This window comes from Chiloscyllium punctatum, chromosome 33 (assembly GCF_047496795.1).
Source record: "Chiloscyllium punctatum isolate Juve2018m chromosome 33, sChiPun1.3, whole genome shotgun sequence".
Taxonomy (NCBI): domain Eukaryota; kingdom Metazoa; phylum Chordata; class Chondrichthyes; order Orectolobiformes; family Hemiscylliidae; genus Chiloscyllium; species Chiloscyllium punctatum.
In genome coordinates, this window is record NC_092771.1 from 12,393,198 (window position 1) to 12,405,463 (window position 12,266).

General features: G+C 40.7%; 1 protein-coding gene across 3 annotated transcripts in view; it reads right to left on the reverse strand.

Annotated features, from left to right (window-relative positions):
• Positions 1-1,501: 1,501 nt before the first annotated feature.
• The window catches only part of csk (C-terminal Src kinase), a 143,232-nt gene continuing 132,467 nt past the window's right edge, over positions 1,502-12,266 (reverse strand). For all 3 annotated transcript variants that reach the window (XM_072553009.1, XM_072553011.1, XM_072553010.1), the window contains 2 exons: positions 11,554-11,640; positions 1,502-2,282 (listed from right to left, as the gene is read on the reverse strand). In XM_072553009.1, coding sequence (XP_072409110.1) covers positions 2,100-2,282; positions 11,554-11,640 — 270 coding nt within the window. In that variant the 3' untranslated portion in view covers positions 1,502-2,099. The remainder of the gene's footprint in view (positions 2,283-11,553; positions 11,641-12,266) is intronic.

Here is a 12,266-nt window from a genome sequence, read left to right on the forward strand (position 1 = left end):
AAATGATTAAATAGAAAACTAGGCATCTGAAAATAAAAATAACAATTTCAAATTACATCAGACCTGGGATCTTTCCAGAACTTTGCAGATCAAGTTTCAAAGAGCCAGGAGTACCACTGTTATTCTCAGCCACAGATGTGATGAATGCATTTCTGAGCACAACTATGCAAACTTTGGCCATCTCCAGACTGATACGGTTGGTAGAAACACTCTATTAATAATTCAACCCCTGGCTGTACTTGAGCTCTTGATATGAGCTGTCTGCGGAGGCTGGTGGTGTCCACTGAAGGTCACCCAGTCCCCACTCAGGTGAGTTCAGTGAGACAACAGAACTGAAAGAAAGTACACAGATACAGCAAACTATCAGGAAGACAAGTGATACGGCCACCTTCACTGCAAAAGGTTTGAATAAAAGAAAAGGTACAGCCACCACAGTCCCAGAGCACTGTCCTCTGATGAGACAGATAACTGATGGTGATTTCAGACTAAGGGACACCATGCCTCAGTCAAAGTTGAGAAGGTAGAACCTTCATGGTGACAATGAGTGTAGATTTGAGTACAAAGGCAGGAAGTCTTCCTGCATCTGTACAGGGCCTTGTTGAGACCACATCTCTAGTATCCTTTACTTAAAAAAAGGATAACTTGCCATTGAGGGAGTGCAGTGAAAACCCATCAGATAGACTCTTGGGATGACAGGTTTGTCAGATGATGACAGATGGTTTGACTGGGCCTTTATTCACTGCCGTTAAAAAGAATGAGGGGAATCTCATTCATTTAAAATTCTAACAGAGCTGTGCAGACTGGATTAAGGGACCCCTGGTCTGGGGTCCCGAACAAGGGGACAGGTGTTTAATATTATGCCCTGGACCATTTCAGACCAAGTCAACATTTCTTGACTTGGAGAGTTATGAACCTGTGGAGTTTTAGATTTAAATTCTGTACGGTGTGGAAACAGGCCCCTCGGTCCAACCAGTCCACACTGACCCTCCAAAGAGTAACCCTCCCAGACCCATTTCCCTTTGACTAATGCACCTAACACTATGCGCAATTTACCATGGCTAATTCACCTAACCTGCACATCTTCAGCCTGTGGGAGGAAATATACGCAGACATGGGGAGGAAATGCAAACTCCACACAGTCAGTCGTCCGAGGCTGGAATAGATCCTGGGACACTGGTGATGTGAGGCAGCAGTGCTAACCACTGCGCCACCGTGCTGCCCCTTCTTTCTCATAGAAGACTGTGGAGGCCAAGACACTGAATATATTTGAGGAGGATGGACAGATCTCTACAGACCCGAGTTGTAAAGGGGCGTGGTGATAGTACAGACATATGGTACTGAGATAGTGGATCGACCATAATCATAACAAATGGTGGAGCGGGCCTGATGGACTGATTGTCCTACTTCTGTTCCTATTTTCTACATTTCTATGACAGAGGGCTGAAGACAAAGACAGCAGCCCAATATATTCTGCCAAAGTAAAATCAAAACATAACAGCCATTTAGAACTGATCATATGGAATGGTTTATTTAATCTCATCCTTGGCAGCTAAAATGATGTAACGCACTGACAGAAATGAATGCCTCCCACACTACATGCAATGAGTTTGTCAAATCTGTGGAACATTACAGAACATTTAAAAAAAAACACCCTTTTTATTTTATAAAAAAATTACAATTTAAGTATTAAAAAAACCTGGCTAAGCAAATTTAGATGGGAAAGCAAAAAAAAACACAAAACTGTGTTATGCTGGTTAAAGAAAACCGTCTCTTCACCAATCCTCTTTGTGAAATCTCGTTTTGGTCGAAACAAACACATTGCAAAGTAAGCACCGTCTTTGTGGCTGGAGGCACTTGGCACAAAACAATTACCACAAGGACCAAAGGACTCGACAAAGGTGTTCAAGCATGCTTCTTTAATGGGGATAGAGGGATATTGTGTTGCAGCACACATAACTGAGAGGGAAATGAAACACAAGGCCATGATATGCAGAGTTCAATTTCTTTTCTTAAGAAGATTGCTTTGTAAAAGTCTCAGCACTCTTGGTTTAATGTCGAGCAGTCTTTAAGAAAAAAGGAAGTTCCATGGCATTCTGGTGTCACAGGTGCTGTTCCATTTTTCTGGTATCTTGTAACTTCTCCCTCAACTGCCTGAATGTGGGTCGACGACCAGGGTCAAGCTCCCAGCACCGTTTCATTAACTCGTACACAGCAGGCGGACATCCGTCAGGTGGATCCATCTTGTACCCTTTCTCAACACGAGGAACCACGTCTTTCAGAGGCTGAGGGAATTCAAAAAGAAAAATAGCAATTCACTCTTTAATCACAATGTTTAGGTGCCCCATTGGTTGATGCTGTTCCTTAAATAAAGGACAGGTCATTTATAATTAAATAACAGAAAATGCTGGAATGACTCAGCAGGTCCAACAACATCTGTGCTGTGAGAAACAGTTAATGTTTCAGCTCTGTAATATTTCATCAGAACAGACAATTCTGACAACTTGCTTTTGGGGTGGAGGGAGGAGGTGAAGATATTAAAAACTGTTTAAAGCAGTATTTAAATAGAGTTTGATTAATAGAAAGAATACTTTTTAAAGCAATGTTTTACTCAGTTATGCATTATTTCTAATGGCAATTTATGTTTATATTTGTGAGTTAAGGAGGACACAGTTTGAGAGTTCTTGGGAGCTTGATGTTGCATAATCTGCAACCATTTTTTAAAACTGGCATCTAAGTAAGGTTGAAATAAAGTGATTGAATGCATTTAAAAAATAAAGGAAGGAAACCACACTGTTGTCTAGAAACAGGGGCCCAGCGAAACACGGAGACAGAGAAATCTAAAAAAGTCAGTGAGTGACAGTCAGGGAAAAACTGCTGGAATCTGAGTTTTGGGAATTCATGTGTTTTAAACTTAATATAAAATTGAGTTTAGCTTTACTTTTTTAGATATCTGTGGGAGGGATACCAGCTGAAGGAAAAAGCATCTAGTGAACGGGCAGAAATTGCCAGAAGGGAACTGACTGCATTTCTAGCAGCCACAGCAAGTAAGGTTGGTGTCAAGATAGTGATGATTCTTCATTGGAGTTTCAGTGGTCGGTAATAAGGATATTGCTGGAATAAATGGAATTAGAGTCTTTCCAAACCTTTTTTCTGGCGCAATTTAGTTCATGCTTTTCTTGCTTAATCAATGTTTTAAAAGCATACTGGCAGAGATTTACGAATGTGACCTTCCGGATCTTTGTTCAAATAGAAGATTGCTTTATAAAACTGGGTTTCACTGTGAAGTTTGACTTGTTCAGTATTAACATCAGCTGGGATCATAACACAACCCCACTTTAAAACCTAGCACAATTGTGTGGCTCATGTAACAAGGCAGGGAAGGTGGGACCATATAAAGTGAACCTACTCCTCCATTCAGTATAATCATGGTTACTCTGCCTCAACGTTACTTTTCCACCTGCTTCCCAAATTCCTTGATTCCCAAAGAGATCAAAAATCTACCTATACCAGACATGAATGCACTTCAGCATAAGATGAAGTTGCATGAACACTCGCGAAGAAAATATTTTTCAAGATAGGTTGGAAAACAGGTGACACAATGATAGCTGGAAATGTAAGTTGGGAAGAGGACATAAGGAGGCTATAAAGAGATATTGATAGGTTAAGTGAGTAGGCAGAGCTCTGAAAAATGCGAAAACTGTCCATTTTAGTAGGAAGAATAAAAGAGAAACATACTGTCTAAAGGGACAGGGAGTGCAGAGCTCAGATGCAGAGGGATCTGGGTGCCCTAGAGCATAAAGCACAAAAGATTAGTATGCAGGTACAGCAGTAAATAGGAATACCAATAGAATGTTATTGCTGTGGTTCTGTTCGCCGAGCAGGGGATTTGTCTTGCAAACATTTCGTCCCCTGTCTAGGTGACATCCTCAGTGCTTGGGAGCCTCCTGTGAAGCGCTTCTGTGCTGTTTTCTCTGGTATTTATAGTGGCCTGTCTGCCGCTTCCGGTTGTCAGTTCGAGCTGTCCGCTGCAGTGGCTGGTATATTGGGTCCAGGTCGATGTGTTTGTTGATAGAGTCTGTGGATGAGTGCCGTGCCTCTAGGAATTCCCTGGCTGTTCTCTGTTTGGCTTGCCCTATAATGGTAGTGTTGTCCCAGTCGAATTCATGTTGCTTGTCGTCTGCGTGTGTGGCTACTAAGGATAGCTGGTCGTGTCGTTTCGTGGCTAGTTGGTGTTCGTGTATACGGATCGTTAACTGTCTTCCTGTTTGTCCGATGTAGTGTTTTGTGCAGTCCTTGCATGGGATTTTGTACACTACATTGGTTTTGCTCATGTTGGGTATCGTGTCCTTTGTTCTGGTGAGTTGTTTTCTGAGCGTGGCTGTTGGTTTGTGTGCTGTTATAAGTCCTAGTGGTCGCAGTAGTCTGGCTGTCAGTTCAGAAATGCTCCTGATGTATGGTAGTGTGGCTAGTCCTTTGGGTTGCGGCATGGGCTCGTTCCGTTGTCTCTCCAAACAGCACACAAACCAACAGCCACGCTCAGACAACAACTCACCAGAACAAAGGACCCGATACCCAACATGAGCAAAACTAATGTAATGTACAAAATCCCATGCAAGGACTGCACAAAACACTACATCGGACAAACAGGAAGACAGTTAACGATCCGAATACACGAACACCAACTAGCCACGAAACGACACGACCAGCTATCCTTAGTAGCCACACACACAGACGACAAGCAACATGAATTCGACTGGGACAACACTACCATTATAGAGCAAGCCAAACAGAGAACAACCAGGGAATTCCTAGAGACATGGCACTCATCCACAGACTCTATCAACAAACACATCGACCTGGACCCAATATACCGGCCACTACAGCGGACAGCTCGAACTGACAACCGGAAGCGGCAGAGACAGGCCACTATAAATACCGGAGAAAACAGCACAGAAGCGCTTCACAGGAGGCTCCCAAGCACTGAGAATGTCACCTAGACAGGGGACGAAACGTTTGCAAGACAAATTCCCAGCTCGGCGAACAGAACCACAACAACGAGCACCCGAGCTACAAATCTTCTACCAAACTTTGAAGAATGTTATTGCATATTGCAAGGGGAATTAAATACAAAAGTAGGACGGTTCTGCATTGGTGAGACCACATTTGGAGTACTTTGTATAGCATTAGTTGTGTTCAGATTAGATTCCCTGCAGTGCGGGAACAGGCCCTTCAGCCCAACCAGTCCACACCGACCCTCCGAACAGTAACCCACCCAGACCAGCTTCCCTCTGACTAATGCACCAAACACTATGGGCAATTTAGCATGGCCAATTCACCGAACCTGCACATTTTTGGACTGTGGGAGGAAAACGGAGCACCCGGAGGAAACCCTGTAGGCATGGGGAGAATGTTATTTAAACATGAATGAAAGTGTGTTGAAAGTAGGTCAGACAAGGTATACTAGACTAGCACCTATAGTGTGCAGGTTGCTTGAGACAAATGGTTAGACCCACTAGCCTTGTATCCACTGTAGTTACAAGAATAACAGGTGACTTGACTGAAGCATATACAGATCTTGAGGTTTCTTGAAAGGTTGCATACAGAAAGCAAGATTCCCACTGTGGGGAAATCTAGAATTAGCAGTAATGTTTAAAAAATAAGGGGTCACCAATATAATAGAGGTTATGGCAAATGTTTACTCTGAGGGTCAAGTGTCTTTGGAATACTCTTCCTCAAGAGGTCATAGAAGCATAGCTTCTGAATATTTTTAAGACAGAGGTAGATAGAGTCTTGATAAGCAAGGGAGTGAAACGTTATTGGTGGTAAGGGCAAATGTGTTATCATCAAATCAGACATAATCTTATTGAAAGGTGGAGCAAGGTCAAGGGGTTGGACCCCAGCTCCCAATCCATACGCAGGTTACAAAATGGGGGCAATTTGACACTTTCCTTTTTATTAACTTCCCCAAATGAATCAACACTTGTCTGCAATCATATTTGCTGACAAATTCATGTCAATAGTTCAAAATATAAGCTTCCTATATAAACGTACAATGCTGTAAATAAACCTTTAACTGTTAGGCAGCAGGAGCTCTGAGCAGGTGCCATTGCAATGTGGTAGATTTGTAAGGGCATTTGAAGTTGTGTACGAATTAGTAGGCCATTCAGCCCTTCAAGCCTACCCTGCCAAGTTGGCTGACCTGATTATAATCTCAAATCTGCATTCCTACTGACCCCAGTAATTTTTTATCCCCTTGCTTAACAAGAATCTCGGCCTTAAAAAAAATACCAAGAACAGCTTTGTATGAGAAATTATATCCTAAAATGTTGCCAAGAAGCATGCCAAGAAAAAAAGGCAGCAAATCTGCAACAGATCTGCAAAATGTTTTAGGTCTCATGCAAATTATTGATATGGAACTGCATAAATAGATATCTGAGTTGGAAGTATACAGCACTAAAGATCATGCTAATTTATTTTTGAAATAAATCACTGGGGCATAAGAAAGAAAGAGGAGGAACACGGAAAACACAATTAACTGACAGGAGATGCAAATGAGTGAGGTATTTCCAGTCCAAATAAATTAAGTAATCAAAAGGATCAGATGAGCAAAGTGCATATCCATCCATCCATCCCCTTACACAGGGCTTTCTCACATCCCTACCGCTTATAAAAAGTATTCAAATATTTTACCATTTATTCTATAATTATTGTGTCAGCAAGTGAAGAGAACATTGACCATAAGTAGAATGTCCACCTTTAATCTGCAAAATAACAACCATTTTTTACGTTGTTTTTCTACTGCCCTATAATTAAACCATCAACACTACAAACATGCAAAGCATGCAGCTCATTTTTCCTCCTACAGAGGGTACTATTGTACTTAATCACACAGCATATGAATACACATGATTCATAAGTTTCTGCAGCAATTTTGAGAGATGCCAGGCATGAATACTACAAGTGTCCTGCATTAAAGTCGCCCAGACTTGTACATGCTTCAGGAGCAATGCCAAATAATTACACAAAATGCATGGAGCTCTGAGGACAATAAGAAAATATCCCAGAATAAATTTGCACAATTTTAACAAGGCAGAGTGGAATGGCACAGATAACCTTGAGATACAGAATCTCTTCCCATACATTTATAGGTCTGAAGGCTAATTGTTAAAAATAACATAATGTACAAGTCCAAGTTCATTCGCTCTTACTGCTATAATTTTGAGTGAACCTTTTGCCATTATTTCTCATGCAATCAAGTAACTTTCCTCACTATTGACAGAAAGTAGCCCAATAAGCATAGAGAAATTACAACTAGCTTGTGTCCAAGGAAGATAAGAAAGTTAAATGAGCACTGCTCACAAGGAAGTTAACTCTTAAAACGTGAAGTCAGATTTCAATCTGTGAAACACTTTCCAGTACTGAAGAGAAAGTATACTCACCATGGATTTAATTTCTGCCTAGTCAATGTATAACTGATTTGACAAAAATGTAAATCACCTTAAGTAATCGGGATACCTGTTCACATATACATACCAGAGAAAACATTTTATGAAGAACAGTATAAAGCAAGCTATTGCAGCTTATGCATGTGCAGAGCTGATACTGAACGTGCACAGTGGTGAGCCTATGGAATTCTCTGCACCAGAAAGCAGTTGAGGCCAAAACATTGAACATTTTCAAGGAGGAGATATGTATATACTTCTTAGGGCTAAAGGTATCAAAGGATTTGGGGAGAACGTAGGAACAGGGAACAATAAATGATTGTATCGAATGGTGGAGCAGGCTCAAGTGGCTGCATGGCCTCCTCCTACTCTTGTGTTCTATGTTTCGATGTCTAAGAGTACTGCACCAGCCAGAAGGACAAGCTTGTAATTATACGTCTGCCTACACATCAATGATGCAAGCAAAGAGGGACAAAAAGCAGCCAAAATGAAGTGAACATTCTCATTTCACTAAGGGGGTGAAGAAACTTCTACGTGTTTATTTTCCTGTTTGATAGTTTGAATTTAAATGCACTGAGGGAGGTGATAGTTCTACATAAGTAGAAATTTAATTTATTCTGAACTAGGTCTCAGTATGACTTGGAATTGAATTTATGAGGTGGGAGAGGAAAGGCTCTCAATGTTAGAGGAAAATGAAACTTTCAGATGGTGAGGTGGTTTGCAATCAGTAGACTTCCATTTCTTATTTCAAAGTTGTGGAACAGATTTGACCAGACCTTCAGCAATTTAAATTAAGCAATGAGAATTAACATTATCAGGGTGTGTTTGGAATTAAAAACACACCCAGATGTCACCTTGAATTGATAAATAAATTAAAAATTCTTCTGACACACTTCCCAAAAATATGCCTCAGCCTGAAAAGATAGGCTGACTACACCATAACAAATATTTTGCTTTAGAAGCTATTCTACATGAAGCAGGCTTTCCACATTAAGTTTCAGCATAGATTCAGTGCAAAAGTTAACAGTGGACAATCGAACAATTATCAGGAAGTATATGTTCTGCTGCTTGAATGAAAAAATAGTGGCAAACATATGGCTTGAAAAACTGTTTCTATATTCAAATGCATTTTTCACACAAGTTAATAAACAATCCATTCTCTCTAGGCAAAAGTGAGTACTGCAGATGCTGGAGACTCTACCCAGTCTGTTGGGTTAAAAATTCAGAAACAGTTCACTCTCCACTGAGATAGGAATATTTGACAAACAATCACTGATAAGTTCTTTTCCCCCCCAAAAATGTAATTAATGAGTCACGGGAAATGTAATGTAAATGCAACTAAGTGTTTTAATAAATGTTGGCTTTAAAATCTGATAACCAAGATCCAGTGCGTCTTTTGGGCATAACCACTCTGTCATTGGTTTTTAACAAACACAAATAGTGTAATGTTACATGAACAAAAGAAAAATAGAAGTCTAGATCAAACAGAATAGTTATTAGAGCTCCATGAATAAGACTCGCAGCACTGTGAACCGATAATTAAAACAAATTGCTGGTCTGAATGAACTGGCTCAAATTACATTAAGGCAGCACATATCAGAGATCAAGTAAATGAGCCCAAGACTGAACACATATTTCAGCTGTTGTTTTGTTACTGCAACAGGCTGTAGACTTCTGTAGAATAGGATCAGATCAAATGGACACAATCTTTGAACAGAGCCAGACTAAAAGCTTTATTGCTTCAACAGACGAAAGAAGAAGTGTATTGACGTTTTTCAGCAGGAGTTCTGGACCCAAATGTTTCAAACAAATTAATATTTTGTTTTCTTTTTCTTGTTATTTACTTAGAGTCATAGAGATGTACAGCATGGAAACAGACCATTCGGTCCAACCCGTCCATGCTGACCAGATGTCCTGACGCAATCTAGTCCCACCTGCCAGCACCCGGCCCATATCCCTCCAAACCCTTCCTATTCATATACCCATCCAAATGCCTCTTAAATGTTGCAATTGTACCGGCCTCCACCACATCCTCTGGTAGCTCATTCCATACATGTACCACCCTCTGCATGAAAATGTTGCCCCTTAGGTCTCTTTTATATCTTTCCCCTCTCACTCTAAAGCTATGCCCCTCTAGTTCTGGACTCCCCGACCCCAAGGAAAAGACTTTGCCTATTTATGCTATCCATGCCCCTCAATTTTGTAAACCTCTATAAGGTCACCCCTCAGCCTCCAACGCTCCAGGGAAAACAGCACCAGCCGATTCAGCTTCTCCCTGTAGCTCAGATCCTCCAACCCTGGCAACATCCTTGTAAGGTTAGGAAAAATAGTAAAGCCACTGAATTTCAAATAAGCGAAGGTACTTACTATTTTGATGCACAAATATCATGTGGAGACAAAATAGAGTTAGCCTAATATGGGCAGTAGGAAAATGCCAATGTCTATTATAAAAGATTTAACAGCAGGGTACTTGAAAAGCAGTGCCAGGATCGGACAGAGTTAACATGGATTTACGAAAGGGAAATCATGCTTGACAAATCTACTGGAACATTGCGAGGATGTGACTAGAAGAATTGATAAAGAGGAGACAACAGATATGACTTATTTGTTTCTGCTGCCAAAATGGATAACCTCACATTCATCCACATTATACCTCATGCATTTATCTGCCATGCATTTATCCTCTCAATTTGTACAAATTCCTCCTCACAATTCACCCTGCTTTGTCTCATGTGCAAACTGAAGAGATACATTTAGTTCCTTCAGTTAATATTGTGAATAGCTGGGTTCCAAGCACTGACCCATGTGGTACTTCACAACTTACTGCCTGCCATTCAGAAAATGACGAATTTATTCCAATCTTTGTTCACTATCTGCCGATCAGTTCACTATCCAAGTCAGTGCATTAACCCCAATCCCGTGCACTTGAACTTTACGTGAACATCATCAAAAGTCTTCTAAAAGTCCCCAGATATACTGGGGACCACGGACTGGTGAGCCCACGGAATTCTCTACCATAGAAAGTGGTTGAGGCCAAACACTGAATGTTCTCAAGGAGTTAAATATAGTCCTCAGAGCTAAAGGGTTTGCAGAGAAAGCGGGAACAAGATACGGAGTTAGATCATCTGTCATGATCATATCGAATGGTGGACCAGGTTCAAAGAAGAAAAGGATCTATCCCTTTTTTTTAATTCTATGTTTTGCTGTTATCTGTTGTACTTGTAGTTTAATCATAAAGTCATAGAGATGTACAACACAGAAACAGACCGTTCGGTCCAACTTGTCTAGCCGACCAGATATCCCAACCTAATGTAGTCCCACTTGCCAACACCTGGCCCATGTCCTACTAAAACCTTCCTGTTCATATACCCATCCAGATACCTTTTAAATGCTGTAATTGTACTAGGCTCCATCACTTCCTCTGGCAGCTCATTCCATACATGCACCACCCTCTGTGCGAAAAAGCTGCCCCTTAGGTCTATAATGCGTCCAACTTTTCCCTTTTGATACCAGTTATAGGAAGGATATTATTAAGCCGGAGTGGGCTCAGAACAGCTTTACCAGGATGTTGCTGGGTATGGAAGATTTGAGTTATGAAGACAGACTGGATAGGCTGAGACTTCTATCACCAAAGCATAGGATGTTGAGAGATGACCTCACAGACGTTTATAAAAGCATGATAGATATAGATAGGGTTGATGTAGTCTTTTGCATATGTTGGGGGATTTTAAGACTAGGGGACATGTTTATAAAAGTGAGACGAGAGAGATTGAAAAAAGACATGATGGGCAATTTCATTTTACACAGAGGGTGATTCGTGAATGGAATGAACTTCCTGAAGGAGTGGTGGATGTTGATACAATTACAATGTTTAGAAGACATTTGGGTAAGTGCATGATTAGGAAAGGTTTGGAGGGAAATGGGCCAGGAACAGACAGGTGGGACTTGGTTAGTTTGGGATTATGTTTAGCGTGGACTGTTGGACTGAAGGGTATGTTTCCTTGCTGGATGGTTCAATGACTCTTAAGACTCAAAATGAGATATAACAACAGTACATCATATACTCCATATGTATGGCCGTGGTTGTAATAAAGTGCATACTTTTACCTACCATTCTGGGATAAGGCACTCGCCCAAAAGAGTAAATTTCCCATAGAAGAATTCCAAAGCTCCATACATCTGACTTTGTAGAAAAATTCTGTAATAAAGTCAAGAATGGTGTATTATTCTTCTAATCTAGTTCATAATTACTGTTTGTATCCATTGCATGAACTTGTGTGTCAAGTTAGCAAATAATGTCCACCAAAGAATAACAGATAGACAATTACAATAGAAGACAGGTATTTTCTTTAATCCAAACCTGGTTCTTCCTAGGGGGTTTGGAATAACTGGACCAGGAAGTCAAGATGCATTATTTTGTTGGACTGGTGTGGAAGGTGGGAGGGCTACATTCAATGGCCTAACACCTGTTCTAACAACAGGTGAAATAAACATTAGCCAACTCAAATTTATGAATATCTGCATCGGGGCAGAGTTTCAGGCAAACTTGGTCTAGGAAGTGGTTCCCCACAATCAGAAATATTTTTATCTCTGGCATTTTATTTGGTTATCTTGAATGGATAGAATGGTTTAAGTCACAGCTGCACTCATGCAAATCCCGGCAGAAATAAAAGACAAGTATATTTTGTCAAGGAAGTAGAAACAGCCCACAACGTTTCAATGATGAGTGCCAAATATCATAGCAAGAAAAAAGTAGGCAAACGTTTGAGTTCAGGCTTCAGATAAACTAAAGTAAATGATGGATCTCTTATTTCAGCCTATCAC